The following is a 20,712-nucleotide window of genomic DNA, read 5'->3' as shown; positions in this document are numbered from 1 at the left end:
CTACAGCCCAGGCTCGTCCCGCCTTTTTCGTGCGGCTTCGTCCGCGTACCTGTGCGGCGTGGCCGGAGGAGCAGCAGCAGCCGCGCATGGAGCGAGGTGCGTCAGGGCTTGCGCTTCTCCCCGCAGGCCGGGTTGCGGCGACAGCAGTAGGTGCACTGCTCCCTGAGCATGCCGAAGCCCTTCTCGAAACAATTCGGGGAGCATTTGTCGGCGCACCGCCGCGAGTAAGTCACCAGCACGCCGTTCAGTCGGGTCACCTCCACCTGCGACAGATACCGGCACGGGTTATTCTCACGTGGACCATGACGCGCGCTACCTCCTCTGTGTCTCCCCGCCCCAGCACAGCAACTTGCCATTCGGGTTCTCTCCAATGGTGACAATTTTCTACTTCAAACTTTGCGCTAGCGATAGCTTGAAAACTATCCGAGCGGGTGATTCCAGTCGGACCCTTTCAGCACAATAATAGAACAAACAACAACTCCTAACCTCTTAACCTCTTACCACTATATGCATAGTATAGCAAGTGCGAAAAAAACAAGATCCCTGCCACGCGTTTCTAGCTGGCGCTATTGTTGCTGCAGCAATAAATGCCTGTTTGTGTCAGCCAGTGTGCCGTTCCTTTGTTCCATCAGAGCAAAGGCCCGCCGTGGTCGGCGTGCGCTCAGTAGCGTACGCGACCACGGGGTGGGGTCCTGGCGGCTTTGAACAGTGTCAGTCGGGGTTAAGTGGGGAGAACGTATTTATCTCCCCCAATTCGCCCGCAGGGCGGCGTCTGCAGCTTGTAGGCGTTGGTGAGTGGCGACACCACGGGTTCCCGAGCATCCGCAGGGACATCCCCGCAGGGGGGCGATGGTGAACAGTTCGTCACCACGGACCCGAGCACCTGCGCTTCGCCATGCGTGGCATCGCCGTGTCCGGGGAAAAGGGGATCCTGGTGGTTGAGCCGATGCCGAGCGTTTGGACCTTTAAGGCCCCTCGGCGGAGGCAACACACCACTTTGGCCTCAGCTTCCTGTAAACGGCACCTCCGGCCTGACCCGACCGGGGGAAATCGGCAGTCGCCTTTTCCTGTCCTCCCCTCCATCTTTCACTTTCCTATCTCTTTCTTACAACTCTCTTGTCTCCTCCTTCCTTGGTTTTTCCTTTTTTCGTGGCGGGTAGCGTTTACCTTGTAGGGCGAACTACCCTGGGTTTCGTCATATTTGGCTATAGCAGTGGTGTACAGCTGGCGTGGGCAGGACTTGCTATCAAGAGCCTGTCCCGTCCCCTTGTTGGGCTCCATGGTGGGTTGCTGGCACCATGGCCGAAGAACATCATTTTTTATGGCTTCCTCCTTGCTTATTAATGATCGCCCTCTGAAACGGGGGCGGACCGATGCCAAATCTCAGTTTTTCAACAAAAAGAAGACAACTTTTCCGAAGTACCACATCGTCCACAGTAAAGAAACAGAAAAGCCAGCCAGACAAATATCCCCGTTCCTTGTTTCAAGAGTTCTTACAGATTTCTTGGGCCTCAGTAGAAAGTCACAAAGTTGGCTAGTGGTGACCTCCTGCTCGAACTGCTCTACATTGCTCAAATATCAAAGCTTGCACACATTGAAACTTTTGGCGATATTCCTGTCTCTGTCACACCACACAGATCATTGAACACAGTACGTGGTGTCATCTCAGACAGTGACTTTCTGCACCTAACAGAGGAAGAGATGCTCGAAGGAGTTTCTCCGCAAAATGTAACCAACGTCCATAGAATTACAATCCGCAAAGACAACAAAGAAATTCCAACAAAACACCTGGTCCTGACGTTTGCATCTTGCACCCTGCCCGAGTCAATCGAGGTAGGCTATGCAAAAATCTCCGTTCGCCCAGATATACCCAACCCTAGATGCTGTTTCAAATGCGAGAAGGTCGGTCACGACTCACAAAGCTGCCGCGGCCGTAACACCTGTGCTAAATGTGCCTCAAATGACCACCAATCAGACGACTGCGATGCCGCGCCACGCTGTGCAAACTGCGAAGACGACCACGCTGCTTATTCAAGGTCCTGTCCTGCCTGGAAGAAAGAAAAGGAAATAATTACAATAAAGACAAAATACAATATCACGTTTAAAGAGGCAAGAAGGCGTTATGCAATGTCACATGGCACTTTCTCCTTCATACCCCACACAAACTTCGACGATGTGGTGCGCGGGCGCGGCGCATCACACCGGTCTCAGGCACCTGCCCAGCTCACACATAGTGAGGCTGAGGCAGGGCCACCCGCGCCTCCGGCAGATGCAGCGAGAGCTGCTATGCTACCTCCGAAAAAGGGCCCGCCGGCCACCAAGTCGGCAGCCCGCAAGGCTTCCCTCGTTCAGGAGAAGTCCACAACCTCCCTGCCCGCGGGTTCTCCGCGGAGCTCCAACGCCTCCAGTGAGGCGATGGACACAAGTCAGAGTTCACCTCCGCCGCTGCGGAGGCGGAACACTCTTGATTGCAAAAAAACCCCTTAATAACAGGACCTCAACAAGAAGGGACCTAAGGTATATATACATCCCCCTCCCCCCCCAAAAATCATCATGGCGTTCCTTATCCACTGGAACTGCCGTGGAATTATAAATAACTATAGTGATGCAACAGGTATATTAAATTCTCTATCTTCTGTAGCACTGTGTCTGCAGGAGACCAACTTGGGACCTTCTCATAAAAATATTTCTAAAAAGTATAAAGTCTTTCGCCGTGACGGTGAGCAGGCAAATAAGCTCTCTGGAGGCATTGCTGTTGTAGTTGAGAGCAGCGTTGCAAGCCATGAAACAAAGCTCCAGACGAATTATGAAGCCGTTGCAGTTACCGTCCTAAGGTTTAAAACAATTACCGTATGCTCTATATATCTTCCACCACATCTCACTGTACAACTACAAGGTCTAGAGGAGCTTTTTAGGCAGCTATCAGAGCCATATCTGGTAGTCGGCGATTTTAATGCGCACTCTCCATTTTGGGGGAGTGAACAGACAGACACTAGAGGTCGGGTTTTAGAAGATTTTATTCTGTGCAAAACCGTCTGCTTTCTCAATACAGGCAAACCCACATATTGCTCTTCATCCTCAGGTAAGATGAGTTGCTTAGACTTGTCTTTTAGTTTTCCATCCGTTTTTACTGATTTTAAGTGGGATGTTATTGATAACCCACGCAGAAGTGATCACTTTCCAGTAGTAATTAACTTTTCATCACCACCACCCATCATTCGAACTAAACCACATCGTTGGAAGCTGCACTAGCGGACTGGCCACTATTTCAAGAAAAGGCCTGTCTGGAGAAAATATTTTCGGATGATCTTAGCATTGACGAAATAAATGAAATTTTTACATGTATCAATGCGGCTGCACGTCTAGCTATTCCGCAGTCGTCAGGAGTAGTACGCCGAAACCACAAGGTTTGGTATAACCATGATTGCAGAGAAGCAAAAAAGAAACAAAACAAAGCCTGGGGAACTTTCCGAAGATATCCCACACACGGCAAACCTCATAAATTTTAAAAAGACGAGAGCAAAAGCACGACATATCTGTCGCAATGCTTAAAAAAGTTGTGCAAAATCTACGTATCGTCCATAAATAGTTCAGTAACATCAAAACAAATGTGGGAACAAGTCCGCAAACTTAATGGCAGCTTTTCACCTTTCACGATTCCTTTCCTAACACCTCCGGATAGACAAACAAGTATTCGCGAACAGACCGACAAACTAGGGGAACACTTCGCCACAGTTTCGACCCCCTCGCGCTACACACAATCATTTTTGAAGTACAAGAACACAGCTGAAAAGCAACGAATGCCGACCAGTGGCAGTGCAAATGAACGTTACACTAAATTAATTACACTACAAGAAATCCGTACAGTACTTTCGGCCGGCAAACAGACAGCACCAGGTCCAGACGAAATACATTATGAAATGCTTGCTCACCTCTCCGAAGATGCTGTAGAAGCTCTTCTAAAATTATTCAATAAAATATGGCAGTCTGGAAAAATGCCAGAGGCGTGGAAAAACGCCGTGGTTGTGTCATTCCTGAAATCTTGAAAGCCGCCAACTTCGGCTGGTAGTTACAGGCCAATAACACTTACGAGTTGTCTTGCTAAAAGCTTTGAAAGTGTGCTAAATATTAGGTTAATGTTCATCCTTGAATCGCGCAAACTTCTCGATATCCACCAATGTGGATTTAAAAAAAGCATGGTGTACAAATGACCATCTCGTCCGTCTTGAAAACAGTCCGTGAAGCATTCATACACAAACAGCACTGTCTGGCAGTTTTTTTTTACTTAGAAAAAGCTTATGATACTACCTGGAGATTTGGGATTCTTCGTGACCTCGCGGATCTAGGTATCCGTGGCAGGATGCTAAACTGTCTAAAAGACTTTCTTTCTGACCGTTCCTTTCGTGTACGTCTAGGCTGCACGCTTTAGAAAAAATTCATCCAATAAAATGGCGCACCGCAGGGGTGTATTCTAAGTACCACACTCTTTGTTGTAAAAATGAACTCAATATGGCAAATAATTCCAAAGTCCATCATGTATTCCGTATATGTTGACGACCTTCAAATTTCATGCACATCTTCCAGTTTATCAACATGCGAAAGACAGATACAGCTTACACTGAACAAACTAGTGACTTGGGCAGACCAAAATGGATTTAAGTTCTCTCCACAAAAAACAGTTGCCGTCCTTTTCTCACTGAAAGGAGGCGTGCAGATTGATCCCACCCTGCACTGGAATGAAGCTGTTCTACAAGTAAAACAAGAGCATAAATTCCTAGGCATAACTTTTGACAGAAAGCTCACATTCTTACCCCACATAAACACCCTGGAAAAGAAAGCTTCCCGATCGCTGAATATACTGAAGATACTCTCACGGAAACAATTGGGGTCCAATAGGTTATGCCTTTTACAGATCTACCGCTCCGTAGTACGGTCCACTTTGGACTATGGATGCATTGTGTATGGGTCTGCAAGACCGTCATACCTCAAAAAACTGGATCCCGTACATACCCTGGGTCTTCGTCTATCAACTGGTGCATACAGAACATCCCCCATAAACAGTCTATATATAGAAACAAATGAACCCTCTCTTGCAAACAGAAGAGCAATACTTACCTGTGCATATGTACTGAAAATAAGATCCTTACCAAAACACCTTTGTTACCCCATAGTTACCAAGTGCACATCTAGAAGACTGTTCAATAATAAACCAAAATCAATCAGACCTTTGTTACTATATTACGCTTTGAAGATGCATGTCACGAACTGGGAATACTAGGTGGTCTACCTAAAATTGCCCCGAGACACGATACATTGCCGCCATGGTACTGCTTTCCCGCCGCATGTGAGTTCACGCTTACGTGGTTTCGTAAAAAAACAAACACCACATGAACACCTACTACAAGAATACTTGGCTTTGAAAGAGAAATATACAAGCTACATGGAGTTTTACACGGATGGCTCTAAAACAGCGATGCACGTTGGAAGTGCCGTAGTACAGGGGAAATGGGAAAAATAGTAAGATTGCCAGGTTATGTATCAATCTTTACTGCCGAATGTTATGCAGTGTGTATGCCTGTGGACAAAATAGTACATGAGAACATCGAAAACACTATAATATACACTTTCGTCCGTCGTCTGCCAGGGCTTCAGAGTTTACAATAATATACACAGATTCCCTCAGCCTACTTGCTCACAGCGCTCCAGTCAAGAAATGCAGTTGAACCATTAGTAGGCCGCATAATACACAACACAGCAAAAATTAACAACACAAGGACATATGATAAGGTTCTGCTGGGTCCCGAGCCACGTCGGCATAGAAGGTAACGAGAGAGCAGACTCAACATCAGTAAAAGCTCAAAATGGTGAAATGAAAAATGTGAACACACCTTTTAAAGATTGCGTGAAGTTGATACGTAACAAATTAAAGAACAAATGGTAGAAAGAGTGGGATAATGAACTGAACAACAAACTACACTTCATAAAGGCCACCTTGGGGGAATGGAAGTCATGCAGACACCAGGAACGTTTCACTGAAGTAATCTTATGTCGCCATCGCATAGGACACACACACCTGACGCACAACTCCTTACTTACAAAAGAAGGCAAACCTGTTTGTGAAAGATGCAGAGACGAGCTCACACTAAACAATATCTTATTTGCATGTTTAAACCTAGAAAAACTAAGAAAGAAGTATTTTAGTGAACTTTATAATCAATGCATTCCATTTCACCCAGCACTACTCTTGAGTGATAATGCAATTGTTGACATTTCTTATGTTTTTAACTTTTTACGAGAGGTTGGTTGTCTTAATAAACTCTGAATTTCTCAGTTATATGTGATACACCTCAGACACTTTCTCATTACTGAGAAGAAGGCTGAGGTGTATATTTCATTGGTTGGGGGCCTCCACATACCGTTCCTGTGCAAAGGATGGCCGCTGAGGTTACCTGACCTTCTTTAAAGCTTTTACCGTTAGCCATTAAAAAAAAATTCTGCCCTTTACCTTCACTACATGGTATGAAATAACACCTTAGGTCCTTTTCATTTCACTTTTGTCATATAAAATCTGGCACAAGACAATTTTCTATACCTTCCGTTTGGCGCATGATGGCCTTAGCCGCCTATGTGCCATAAAACCCAACACAACGCAACTCTCCCAATTCAACCCAATAAGTTATCATCCAGTTGCGGCGTCGACAACATTATTTCCAAGCTTTTGAAGAACACTTGTGTTTATTCCAGCATATATTTGGCGCACCTTTTCACTCCGTCTGTCAAACACGCCACAATGCCAGCTGACTGTAAGTAGCAAGGGTGGTTCCACTCTTCAAGCAACGTAATCCGAATTCTCCCCTTAACTACAGACCTATTTAATTAACAAGCATTCTTCGTAAACTCAACTCATCTTTCACTGATATCTTAGCGTCATCTTTAGATGGTGGTTTACTAGCCGACTGCGTCTTTCTTGACTTCGTTTTGCAAGGCGAAAGAAGCCTTTCTTCTTATTCGAAAGTCCTTTCATGGCGGCGGTGAACCACGGTGATAGGGATTTTTTTTTTAATTCGGCGCAGTGAGACGTACTTATCGACTGGCGACGAGACTGTATTATTAAAGGGAAGCTGAAATGGTTTTCAAACCGCGTGAAACGCTGTGGTTGGGAAGAAAGGAGCTTGAAAATCATCTGTGTAAATTTTTTCCCCGATTCTGTCCGCAAACAGAGCTACAACCGCTTCTAAAAACCCTCCGCCGGCACGCCCTCGTCGCTTCCGGAAGCGCCGGGCGGGGAGACGGCCGAGAGGGAGAACTGGCGGAAGTGACGCCATTCACGGAGAGTCGGCCGGGCGTCCATCCGGCTGCACTTGCTTCGCTGCGGCCCGCGCTTTGGCGAACCACAGATCAACGTAATCTTCTGCCAGTGCCGTTTACTTTCTCTCGTGCGGGCGTTCCGTGTAATGCTTGAAGCCTGTATACAAACCAGTTTTGGCGTGGTACTTCTTTTGAACAGCGCTCAGCACAAAGCTTGGTAGGATCCGTCGGTTGTTCTCCCCCAGCCTCTTCCACATTAACCAGACAATCTGGTGGTACGCAGCGTGCCGAAACTGCCTGCACAAAATATGTGCAGCAATATTTCTCTCTTCGTTATATAACTTTCTTACCTGTTTGTAAACTCTTTGCCGTTTCCAGCTGGTTCACATCCATGCTGAGCTAAGGCCACTTCCAGCACTGTCTTTGAGGCACACAGTCTTGAACTATTTTGAGCTCGTTACGCACTGTGTGCCTTTTGGCTTTTTCCTAATTGCTTGCACCTCATGGCAGCACAAGCCATTCTCTTAATCCTTCATCAGCGCGCAGCACATGCCGATGCGCCTAACTGAACAAAAAACCTATTATATAAGCCTAGTATACTTGAGCAAAGCAAACATTTGCATTCATGAGCGCTTGGTCATGGCTGACGATCGACAATGGCGCCAGAATTCATACAAATTTGTCCTTGAGTCAGAACGGCAAACTGGTCGAGCAGTGGTACGCATATATCTGCCGCAAGTAATTCTGCTCGTTATCTCGATACGCAACAGCAGCAACTACATCTCGCAGCACACTAGTTTTGATGAGCAGCACTGCGAGCTCCGAAACACAGCCATAATTATTGTTCAAAAGCGTGTTCAGCATGCAAAAAAAAAAAACGTACGGGGGTAAGTGCAGAAGCTTCATGGTTGAACAGTAGCCCGAACATATGACCGAAGGAAAGCGCGCACGGGAGCTTTCTCCCGGTTGTCTCGTCTCTTCGCGCTGCAGTACAGCAGTGAACCCACTCCAACTCATCCAGCTTGGCATTCTTTTCTGGTTCTAAAAGGCATTCGGGAGTAATTAGGGCCCCGCCGCGGTGGCTCAGTGGTTAGGGCGCTCGACTACTGATCCGGAGTTCCCGGGTTCGAACCCGACCGCGGCGGCTGCGTTTTTATGGAGGAAAAACGCTAAGGCGCCCGTGTGCTGTGCGATGTCAGTGCACGTTAAAGATCCCCAGGTGGTCGAAATTATTCCGGAGCCCTCCACTACGGACCTATTTGTTCCTCTCTTCTTTCACTCCCTCCTTTATCCCTTCCCTTACGGCGCGGGTCAGGTGTCCAACGATATATGAGACAGATACTGCGCCATTTCCTTTCCACCAAAAACCAATTATTATTATTATTATTAATTAGGCAAGTAACTATAAATAAATGAACAAACAAGTGCTTTACCTCACGCGGCTCGGGTAAGCGTGCCAGTGATCTGATTTAGATCATGTTTACAGGCGTTACAAGAAGTTGTTCAAGAGAAAAAAAACAGCGAAAAAAAGACGCAGGACCAGGAGAAGACACACACATACTGTCGCCGGAAAGAAGTTGGTGGCCAGGTTTTTATGCAGCAGCGGTACACAAAAACGTTTGGACGCAATTTACTTTTTTTTTATTGCGACTTGCACCTACACAGAAGATATGCACGCGCATGCACCTACGCAAAACATACGTATCAGTCGAGATTTGGTTTTCGTGTTACCCTGGTAGGACGTGAAAGGCCCATACTGGGTTAACGAAATTTCCGTCTTGCAGGCGCCGTCATGCGGTCGCTTCTCTATTACTTAGCTTCTTATCCGGCGGTGGCACCAGTTTTCTGTTTAGTCTGTAGTTCTCAACGATTTCAGAATAGGGTTGCACGCGCTCGTCCAGGTTCTGTATCGTACGTCTAAAGAGAATAGGCACACATTGCAGCAAGGTGCTGTGCCGACCAAGAAAAAAGCCCCTCGGCAGTTTATTCCTTTCCTTTTTAAAGGCCACGAAACGAAAGAGGGGAAGGGGAACGAGGGAGGGAAAGATGCGGCCCGCCGTTCTCGGGCTGATAAGCTGCTATCTGATACATCTTCTCTTCTGTATAAAAAACAAAAAAGACAAACTACGATATTTGGCGGAAACTGCAGTCATAGTGAAGTCGTCGAGGTTCCGCACGTTGCCTGGTTGATTTCCGCGGACCTGACGAGGTGAGATCGTTTTCATGCGTAGCTGCTTTTGGATCTTCGATGTTCTGTCTGTGCCGTGGAGATTGTTCTTGCGAGATGTCGACGTCCCGGCCTGTCTCCTGAGCCGCGTGCGTCGGATGCACCATGTTTTGTCGGTCTGTATGTGCGTGTCCTCCCGGGCGGTCGATATCCTGGTCTTTGTCGCTGAGACACTGTTTTCCCAGGCTGTCGACGTCCTGATCTCTGTGCATACTTTCATCGCCTCCGGGAATGTGCAGCAAGTGTTGCCAGTTTCGCCTCAAGAGCCGCTGGTTCTCAGTCTTCACCACGTACGACCTCGGTGCTGCTTTCTCGATTACTGTTGCTGTGCGTGACCAGTTGTCGCCGTGCACACGAACTGAACTGCCCTCTTTGAGAGGTGGCAGTACCTTTCCCCTCGAAGATTGGCAATGCTTTCGCACTGGGACACTGGAATCCTCGTTGTATTCAGGCAGGGAAGTGCGGAGGCGTCGGCCTTGCAGCAGTTCGCCCGGAGAGCGGCCATCTTCTAAGGGAGAAGAACGATAGGCTAAGAGACCCAACCAAAAGTCACCGCGTGACTCATTCGTCTTCTTAAGGATGCGCTTAATTATCTGAACCCCCTTTTCCGCAAGCCCATTTGACCTTGGGAATTCTGGACTCGATGTGATGTGCTGGAAGTCGTACTTCTGCGCAAACAAACGAAATTCTCGCGATGAAAACTGGGGCCCGTTGTCAGTCCACACTTGCACCGGGATGCCGTACCGTGAGAAAATGGCCGATATCTTGGCTATGACCTCTTTTGCCGCTGTGCCTCTTAGCTTCTCTACTTCAGGGAAATTTGAGTGGGCATCGTACACTACGACATAAGCGGCACCACCAAACTGGCAGAGGTCAATTCCTACGCGGTACCATGGCCTATCCGGGGTGGGCTGCATGAGCAAGGATTCCCTCTGCTGGTTGTACGCATACTTTTGGCAAGTACTGCACACTCGCACGAACTCGTCAATGGCACTGTTGAGCGCAGGCCAGAATACCAATCTCCGCGCTCTGGCTTTGCATTTATTTAGTCCAAGGTGCCCCTCGTGAATCCTCTGAAGAATTTCTGCTCTCATAGATTTAGGTATGACAACTTTAGAGCCCTTGAGCAGTATTCCTTCTACCACAGACAGCTCTCTGGCAAACGGCTTAAGTTCACCGTCGATGGCAGCCCCTTGTGAGATTTGCTGTCTCACCTCGCTTAAGTACGGGTCATCCCTGATTTCCTTTTCCAGACGCTCTTTCATTGGCGTGCTTACGATGCTGGAGACGACCTGTACGGCATGGATGTCGCAGTCTGCTTCCGATGAGGCACTCGACGCCTGCGTTGGCACTGGTGCACGCGACAACATGTCCGCCAGCAGCAAGTCTTTGCCAGGAACGAACTGCAACGTATAATCATATTGTAGCAGCCTAATAAAAAAACGCTGCAATCGCGGAGGCATGTCTGCAATGTTCTTTTGGGAAATTGCAAGCAAGGGCCTATGGTCAGTTTCGATCAGTACCCTGCGGCCATAAACAAAATGATGGAACTTTTCGCATGCGAACACTACCGCAAGCGTTTCCTTTTCAATTTGCGAATAGCGGGTTTCGCTATCTGTTAGGGTCCTTGATGCGTACGACACTGGTCGCCAGTCACCGCCATATCGCTGCAGTAGTGCAGCGCCCAAACCAGTCCCTGAAGCGTCCGCAGTGATCTTGGTTTCCTTTGCTTCATCAAAAAGCGCGAGTAATGGAGGGTTTGTCAGTGCGTCGCAAATTTCTCTCCATTCACGCTGATGCGCCGCCGTCCATTCAAACATGACGTTTTCTTTTAAGAGTGTCCGCAGTAAGACTGTCTTATCACTCAGTGACGGGACGTACTTGCGAAAGTAGTTAACAACGCCCATCATTCTGCGCACTGAATGCCTATCTTGCGGCGCCGGCAGCGAAAGGACGCTTTCAACTAAGTTGCGACCGGGACGAACGCCTTGCTCACCTATTACGTCGCCCAAGAACGCTATTTCTTTCAACCCAAACACGCATTTCTGCCTGTTAAATGTCAAGCCCGCCTGTGCTGCCCGCGTTAGCACGGCATGGAGGCGCTTGTTATGCTGCTTCTCACTGTCACCCCACACTAGAATATCATCAATGTATATGCGGACGCCTTCCAGTCCCTCGAAGATTTCAGTTAGCGTTTTCTGGAAAACTTCGCTCGCTGATGAAATTCCAAAAGGAAGACGCAAAAATCGGTAACGCCCAAATGGTGTCGCAAAAGTACACACCCGCGATGTAGCTTCGTCTAATGGGATTTGATGGAAACCTGCATTTGCGTCTAGCCGGGAAAAAAACTTTGCACCCGACAGCTCTGCCTCAATCTCTTCCCTTGTTGGCATTGGATAGTGCTCGCGTTTGATGTTCTTGTTGATTTCCCTTGGATCCATGCAGACACGAAGCGCTCCATCTTTCTTACGCGCTATCACCAAAGGGCTTACCCATTCTGTGGGCTCATCCACCTAGTACGCCTCAAACTTGCGCAGCACTGTCTGGTAGTCTTCCTTGCTCTCACCTGCTTCGAAGGAGAAGTTGTTATAGACGTCGAGAGCCTCTTCACCCGCGGCGCTGAGAAGGATTGCCGTCTTGGCGGCTTCCGATCTGGGCGGTGTAGTGGGCGTAGCCGTGAAGAAAAGCTCCAGTTTTTGTCGAAGAGGGTCCCGGAGGGCCAAAGGTACTCTTCGTGCTGGATGCACTACTGGGACAGCATCCGCCCGCAGGACCATCCGGTACTGCCGTCCAACACACCCCGTACCCTGGAACAAGTCTGGAAAGGCTTTCTCCGGTGCTGTCTCATTCCATTCCACCGAATCCACAGCTTTCGGCACTAGCCCAAACTGCTGACATGTCTGCAGCCCTAGTATGGCCTGCCGACCCTTCTTGACCACGAAGAAGGTCACAACGTGTGCCACACCGTTGAGAACAAGGATCTCTCTATCCACTCCGACATGCTTGATAGCACTGCCGTTGTACGCCTTCAGCACTGCAGTGCTTTTCTGGAGGCTCGCGGTGTTTTTCAAACGACGGTAAAGAGTTACAGGAACTATGTTTGCTTGTGAGCCTGTGTCAACTTTGAATCTAATTTCTTTGCCGCGTATGTTTCCGCTGACCGTCCAGTCTGCACCGGCCCCGTCGCTGATTCCGCACACTCCGATATCTAAAATATCGAACCCGTCCTCCATCTTATCTTCTTTTACTTCATCTACCTGTCTGCTCTGGCGGCGCCTGCAGCATACCGCAAAATGATTCGGCTTCTTGCAAGCATAACATATCTTTCCATACGCTACAGTTCTCCGGAAACCTACGAAGAAACTGGCACACGTTCAAGCAAAAACTGGAGCTTTTCTTCACGGCTACGCCCACTACACCGCCCAGATCGGAAGCCGCCAAGACGGCAATCCTTCTCAGCGCCGCGGGTGAAGAGGCTCTCGACGTCTATAACAACTTCTCCTTCGAAGCAGGTGAGAGCAAGGAAGACTACCAGACAGTGCTGCGCAAGTTTGAGGCGTACTGTGTGGATGAAGGAAACGAAGTTTACGAAAGACACGTTTTTCGCCTCCGCGTGCAGGATGAAGGAGAGCCTTTTGAGCAATATCTGCGGCAGTTAAAGAAACAGGCGAAGCTATGCAATTTCGGCACGCTCGAAGAATCTATGATAAGAGATCAGGTTGTTTTCGGCACTAACAATCCGAAGATAAGGGAGAAAATGCTACGAGAAAAGGACCTAACCTTACAGAAGGCGGAGCAGATGTGCAAAGCGGCCGAGGTCTCGGCGCGGCAAAATGCTGCTTGGTCGAATGACACCCTACAAGTAGACTACGCCCACAAACGGGAGCATGACCGGAAACCTTTTCGATGTCGACAATGCAACAGGGCTCATGCGCAAGGAGACTGCCCGGCGTATGGAAAGATGCGGCCCGCCGTTCTCGGGCTGATAAGCTGCTATCTGATACAGGTTCCGACAGTCCGGCGGTTCTACGGTTACCCGGAAGCAGAGAATATGGAAATGCGCTGACTACCCAGGAGTCGACGAAGATATTGATAGCAGAGAAAGCTGGGAACCCGCTCGGCAGAAACAAGCCAATCCGCCTGGCGACTGAGGCCGCGAAGAGATAAAATCTCTTCGTTAGCCTTTAGTCACGGAGGCTCCGGCCCCCGCCCTCCAGGCCTTCGTGCCGGGAGCGGTGAGTGCTAAGGGGTCTCCATTTCCTGTGGAAATAAAAGCTGTCGTCCACCCATCCGTCCAGTCGAGATTTCCAACCCGTGAAACTGTCGCGGCTTGACTTTCGCTGCCGGCGCGCTCCGCGGTGTCATTGGTTCCGCCGTTTTCTGAAGCCGCTGATGGCTCGAACATGCATGGTGAAAGTCCAAACTGTTCAACACAGCTTGAATTATCCATAATTTCCAAAACGTAGCCCTTAAAGGCCAGCTGAAGCAACGCGCTACGCAGCAACGCCGTCGGTGCGGCCGGAGATCCCCGTGGATGACGTCACGACGGTCCCGGCCAATCGCGGGCAAGAGCGGCGTTCGCTCGGCTCCCTGAGGCGATGGGTTGCGTTTTCTTCTAAAAAACAACTTTTTGCTTTTATTTCCGCTCTTTTTGAATGAGGTATTCTTTTTCAGCGGACTGAAAGCTGTAAAATGACGTGGAGAACTCATTTTTTTTTCGAAAAGTGCTTCAGGTTCCCTTTAATAAAGCCCAATTTTGGTCAACGGTTCCCTCGAAGTAGGTAGGCATGCAATTATCTATGAAGAGTGCTAGCTCGCTGTCAATTGATGTGAAGTCACCCCTGGAATAGTCTCTAATTGTCTTGATGCTACTAAGTTTCTTAGTAGTAAGCGCCGTTATTTCGAAGAGAATAAGTCAGTGATCACTCAAAACGGGCATGTAGGTTACACGATGCAGAAGATCAGGAGCAGGGGTAAGAATTAAGTCTAACAGGCTAGATGTACCAGAACCAAACCTTGTAGGCTCTGAAACAAGCTGTTTAAGGTAATACTGCATACATATGTTCGAAAAAGATTGGCTGATTGCGGTAGTATCTCTGACAGTTCGAAAGAGACCGGACCAATCTATTTGAGGAAAATTAAAATAACCTAACAGAATTAAAGGCAGTGAAGAGAATTGTGTAACCAAAATATTCAATACATCGTGTAAGTCATCACAAAAACACGGCGCCGCGTTCGGCGGCCTATAGCACACACAGAATAATGCACTTTGGTAGTGAACGCTTATGCGAACACAAAGCACCTGAAGGGCTGTAGGGACAATAACGATGTCTGATACCAGGTAATCGGCAACGGAAATCAGTACACCACCTCCGTGTTTTGTAGTCTGGTCTTGGCGGTAGATGGTGTAATTTTTTTCACATTCAAGCAATTCTGCATTGCTTATAGCGTTTGAGATCCAAGTCTCCGTTAACACCACCACATCGGCAGCGCATGCATCAATTAGAGACGATAGATCACGGCGTTTGTTCACAATACTCCGGATGTTTGTGAAGAGAAACGATAGATACGGACGGACGACTTCAGGAGCACGTTTTTGGGTTAGGTTTGGTTTGGTTTGATTTATGGGGGTTTAACGTCCCAAAGCGACTCAGGCTATGAGAGACGCCGTAGTAAGGGGCTCCGGAAATTTCGACCACCTGGGGTTCTCTAACGTGCACTGACATCGCACAGTACACGGGCCTCTAGAATTTCGCCTCCATCGAAATTCGACCACCGCGGCCGGGATCGAACCCGCGTCTTTCGGGCCAGCAGCCGAGCGCCATAACCACTCAGCCACCGCGGTGGCTTCTTGGGTTAGGATAAAGATGTATTTTTCTGCCCTCGCTGCATGGGCTCAAATGAGGGTCTGCAGTATTGTGGAAATAAAAAATGTATCTGCGTCCGTCGAGATAGTGCCAGACGAAGACCCGGCTAGACTGCAGTCACTGAATGGCCCTATTTCGCAGTCGGTATCCACTAAGTAAACATAACATTTATTGCCGACATGAAGCTTGTTATACCGCACTTTTCTGAAAAGCAACCATGCAAAGGGCGACATGTCTTTCTTTCCTTCTTTTTCTTTTCATCTTTTCCACATTCGCGGCAGTGATCTTTCAAATGGAAGTAGCTTGTATCGGAGAGGTATTTGAGATGTTCTCGCAGACGAATATTTATGCATCTTCCGGTTTGCCTTATGTATACTTTGTTGCATGACAATGCAACAAACTACGGCACGTATACTACGGCACATACGCATTCCACAATTCTTGACCTATGCGATACCTGGCATTTAAAAGGGCTAAATTTTGTCATCCTCTCATGATGATCCCTGATCACACGGCACAGCCCGCTCAACTAAGGCGGTGCTGAAAAAACAACGCCAAACTCGAAGCGCCCTGCCACGCTTTTCAAATTGTGGGCTACGTTGTGTACATATGGAACCACGGCCAATTTGCTATCTCCCTTATTCTTTTTTTTTTGGGCGGGGGGGGGGGGGGGGGGTTCACAAGCCCTCCCTTACCAGTCGAAAAAGCTTTTCGCACGTTGCTGAGATGAGAAACTCTGCAAATCCCGCATTGATCAGCCGGCGAACCTGTAGCCGCACATTGTCTGCGATGTTGTAATGACATGTACTTAATAGGCTTGAGCGGAGGCAAGAATAAGCGATTCTGAATAAGCATTCGAATTCGCATAACCATTCGAAGGGGAACTCGCCATCTTCTCAGGTTCCGATGACGCACGTCGCGTTGAGGAGCGCGACAGCCCCGATGTATTGTTTAACACGTGTGTCTAGGACCTTGGGGAATATAACCAACAAATGTGGTCATTATTGAACAGCTTTAAACTTAAAGACTGGAGGGTATTTTCAGAAGGCACTTCAGAACCGTGAAAGACAAATCAGTGGCACATTCGCGAAACAGTTTTAAGATGTCAACTAAACCTCTACGGAATTATTCTTTCTCTGCCAGTATCAAAAAGTCATCAACATACTTGAAAATGCTGATTGCCAGTCCATCGATGTGTTTGTTAATACCTTTGTCTACCTGACCCCCAAAAATATTGCTAAGGACTGGCGCCACCTTCAACCCGATGCAAATACCCCTTTTCTGCACACACATTCCATCTACATATGTGGATTACAAGCAAAAAGAGAGAGGTTCAAGACAGGCGACAAGTGAAATTCCGCAATGACCGATAAAACTTGCTTCATAATTCTCTTCAAACGTGAAACTTCATAAGTCGCTTGCGCGGCAGAGGAGAGTACTGGTCTTCAATATCGATGCTGAAGCCTGAACAAATTCCTGGGATTGTTGTGCATTAAGAAATGAACCCGCTTCTCCGCTTTTTCAATTAAAAAAGGATCATGAACCACTAATGCTGACAGATGTTTCTGCGCATAGCTCGGCACCAAATACTGCCATGTTCCGGCTTCTGAAATAATGGCTCTGAAAGGGACCTCTTGTAAAACAGCGCGAACAACGACGGACAAGAACAAGAAGGACACGAAACGAGCGCTGACTCTCAACTAAGGCTTTATTAGCAACACCTGCTGCTTATAAAGGTAGAAAAATACACATAGTACAACACATGATACGCTAAAAGAGATAAAAGATGAGGCAGAGATGCACGCGACGCTCAAAGGCCACCAAGAAAAGCTATCTCTTTTGTCATTTAGAGTGACTGATGGTTTGCTTATACACTTTGGCTCTTGAATGATATAGTATGATTTTATTATTTCTCGCGTGGTTTGATCACAGTGTGTGTACAGCACCTTTGTGTTACGCCACATGGCTGTGCATTTTTTCTTTTTCTCTTTCATTATTTCACACTTTTTACAATGGCTCACCAAATATGAAAGTTCATTGTTGTTTTCTAGATTATTTGTGTGTTCTTGCAACCTTTTGTTTAAGCACCGTCCTGTGTGTCCAATGTACCGGGCTCCGCAGAAGAGTGGAACCTGGTACACAACTTCTTTGCGACACGCGACGATCTTGTCTCTGTGCGCGGTGCCACAACCTTTCATTTTTTTCGCCGGTTCCCTCTACCTTTGGATCGCCGGACATAACTGCTTTAGTTTGATGGGAGCTGATATTGCTACATTAACTTCATAACGACTTGCCACATTTTTCAGCTTATGGGTGATGCGATGTAGGTAAGGAAGAAAGATATTTGAGATAGGTATTTCAAATTGGGCTTTCATGATCATGATACGTATATCCCGAAGGCTCGCAGCCAATGCCTCTGTTTGGAGACTAAATTATAAACACACGACATCGCACCTGGCTGCCTGGAGAAGCGAATCATTCCCGGGCAGAGCAACAGCTCAACGTTGCGAAGTATCAAAGGAGGGATCCGTGGCAGAATTTAGCCCCGATGATTTGTTTTACAACAACGCTAAGTGGAAACTTTTCACATGCGTAAATAGCGAACAAGCTGATCGCTATAAAAGCACGGTAGCTCCGGCTTGTAAGACAAGCTGGAAATGTTGAAGCAAAAGAGGAGAAAAGAGGAGTATCGTTTGGCCACCCGGCACCAACAGTGACGCAAGGGACCGAGCGCGCCTATTTAACCACCACTACTTCGAGCGTCAGCGGGGGCGCGACATCGCTTCCGACATGGGCTCAGCCCCCTTTTTTGTAGAGGCTGGTTATCTGCCCTTCGCTGAGGCATATCGTACTTTTAATCCGTTTCTTATTGTGGTGTCGTTCCCCGACGCTGTGTTCGAGTGTATACTATCTATTAAGCAGCGTTTATGTAATTTCACTGGCTTTTCTTGCAAATGTGCAGCCCAGTTGTTACTGTTGCTTTGCGGCGATATTGAGCGAAACCCCGGTCCGGATAGCAAGGCGCTAACGCATCTCAGTACCGACGGGTTTTACGAGTGACGAGGTTAGAAAACGTTGAGGCACAATTCTTACGCGAAGTAAAGGCTGTGCAAGAACAGCATAGAGTGGTGACGGCTTCACTGAATGAGCTGGCGGGCAGAGTTGCTGTGCTGGAACACTCATTGAGTAATAATGACCCTAATCATCTTCTTGAATCTAGTAGAGTTCATTATCTCACCCGCGAGGTCGCTCAGGTAAGGTCGTCATTAGGTGATTCTGCTAATCAATTACGCAGGAATAATCTGGTACTTTTTGGATTACCTGATTCGCTGAATGAGAGCTGGGTTGAAGCGAAGGAAAAAGCACGGTATTTTTTCGAGTCAAGCCTTGGTGAGCTTGTTTGCTTCAACAGCATTCTGTGCGCACGTCGGTTGGGACACTAAAAAAGTGATAGGAACTGCCCAATTGTGGTTAAATTTTCTACCTACAAAGATAGGGAGCGAGTACTTTACTGCGCCCCAAGGCTAAAGGGAACATTCTTTGCTATCCGCGAGGACTTCACTTTTACAGTGAGACATGCGCGCTCGAAGCTTTTGCAGTATGCCCGTGCCTTGGAAAAGCCTTTCAAGCTACGGTGTGACAAACTGATCATCATCATCATCAGCCTTACTACACCCACTGCAGGGCAAAGGCCTCTCCCATGTCTCTCCAATTAACCCTGTCCTTTGCCAGCTGCATCCACCCTTTGCCTGCAAACGTCTTAATCTCATCCGCCCACCTAACTTTCAGCCGCCCCCTGCTACGCTTACTTTTTCTTGGAATATCCACTCCGTTACCCTTAAGGAGCAGCGGTTATCTTGCCTTCGACTTACATGCCCTGCCCAAGCCCATTTCTTCCTCGTGATTTCGACTAGGATGTCATTAACCCGCGTTTTCTGCATGTCAATGTTTAGACCCACCGTTCTGTTCTGCCTGTCTAACTCATTGATCATGATTTGCAGTTCCCCTCCTGAGTGACTCAGCAAGGCAATGTCATCAGCGAATCGCAGATTATTTAGGTATTTTTCATTTATTCTTATTCCCAACTGTTCCCAATTCATGCCTCGGAATACCTCCTGTAAACAGGCGGTGAACAGCATTGGCGAGATCGTGTCTCCTTGTCTGACGCCCTTCCTTATTGGAATTTTATTGCTGACCTTATGGAGGACTATAGTAGCTGTGCAGTTGCTATATATATCTTCCAGTATTTTGACATAAGGCTCTTCTACCCCCTGATTACGCAATGCCTGTACGACTGCTGAGGTTTCCACTGAGTCAAATGCTTTCTCGTAATCAATAAAAGCTATATATAGAGGTTGGTTATATTCTCCGCATTTCTCTATCACCTGATTGATAGTGTGAATATGATCTATTGTGGAATATTCTTTACGAAAGCCTGCCTGATCATTTGGTTGATTAAAGTCCAAGGTTGCCCTGACTCTATTAGCGATTACCTTAGTAAATACTTTGTAGGCAACGGATAGTAAGCTGATCGGCCTGTAATTTTTCAAGTCCTGGCGTCTCCCTTCTTGTGAATTAAGATAATGTTTGCATTCTTCCAAGCTTCTGGTACAGTCGAGGTCATAAGGCATTGCGTATACAGGGTTGCTAGTGTTTCTAGCAAGATGTCCCCTCCATCCTTCAACAGATCTGCTGTTACCTGATCCTCCCCAGCTGCTTTTCCCCTTTACATTGCTCCTAAGGCTTTCTTTACTTCATCTTTCGTTAATGGCGGGATGACGCATTGCTGTGCACTACTGTCTTTCTAATTAATGCTCTGATTACATTGGCTACTGTACAAGTCTGTGTAGAGCTCTTCTGCTATGTTAACTATCTTATCCATATTGCTAATGACATTGCCCTGCTTGTCTCTTAGCGCATACATCTGGTTTTTACCTATGCCTAGTTTCCTCTTCACCGCTTTTAGGCTACCTCCGTTCTTTAGAACATGCTTGATTCTCTCCATATTACACTTCCTTATGTCGACTTCTTTGCGCTTATTGATTAACTTCGGTAGCTCTGTCAGTTCTATTCTGTCGGTAGGGTTAGACGCCCTCATGCTTTGGCGCTTCTTAATCAGATCTTTCGTCACCTGAGATAGCTTTCCGGTGTCCTGTCGAACTGTCCTACCGCCTACTTCTACCGCACACTCTGTAATGATGGCTGTCAGATTATCGTTCATTGTATGAACATCAAGATCGTCTTCCTCAGTTAATGCCGAATATCTGTTTTGCAGCGCTATCTTAAACTCCTCTACTTTCGCTCTTACTG

The 20,712-nt window shown here is 47.5% G+C and overlaps 1 protein-coding gene across 1 annotated transcript in view; it reads right to left on the bottom strand.

Annotated features, from left to right (window-relative positions):
• The window catches only part of LOC144116342 (uncharacterized), a 204,246-nt gene that overhangs the window by 21,849 nt on the left and 161,685 nt on the right, over positions 1-20,712 (bottom strand). Inside the window, exon 3 of the mRNA XM_077651088.1 lies at positions 50-263. Coding sequence (XP_077507214.1) covers positions 102-263 — 162 coding nt within the window. The 3' untranslated portion in view covers positions 50-101. The remainder of the gene's footprint in view (positions 1-49; positions 264-20,712) is intronic.

Source organism: Amblyomma americanum, chromosome 1 (assembly GCF_052857255.1).
Source record: "Amblyomma americanum isolate KBUSLIRL-KWMA chromosome 1, ASM5285725v1, whole genome shotgun sequence".
Taxonomy (NCBI): domain Eukaryota; kingdom Metazoa; phylum Arthropoda; class Arachnida; order Ixodida; family Ixodidae; genus Amblyomma; species Amblyomma americanum.
The sequence above is the reverse complement of the archived record's forward strand: the minus strand, read 5'-3'. Positions and strand labels throughout refer to the sequence as shown.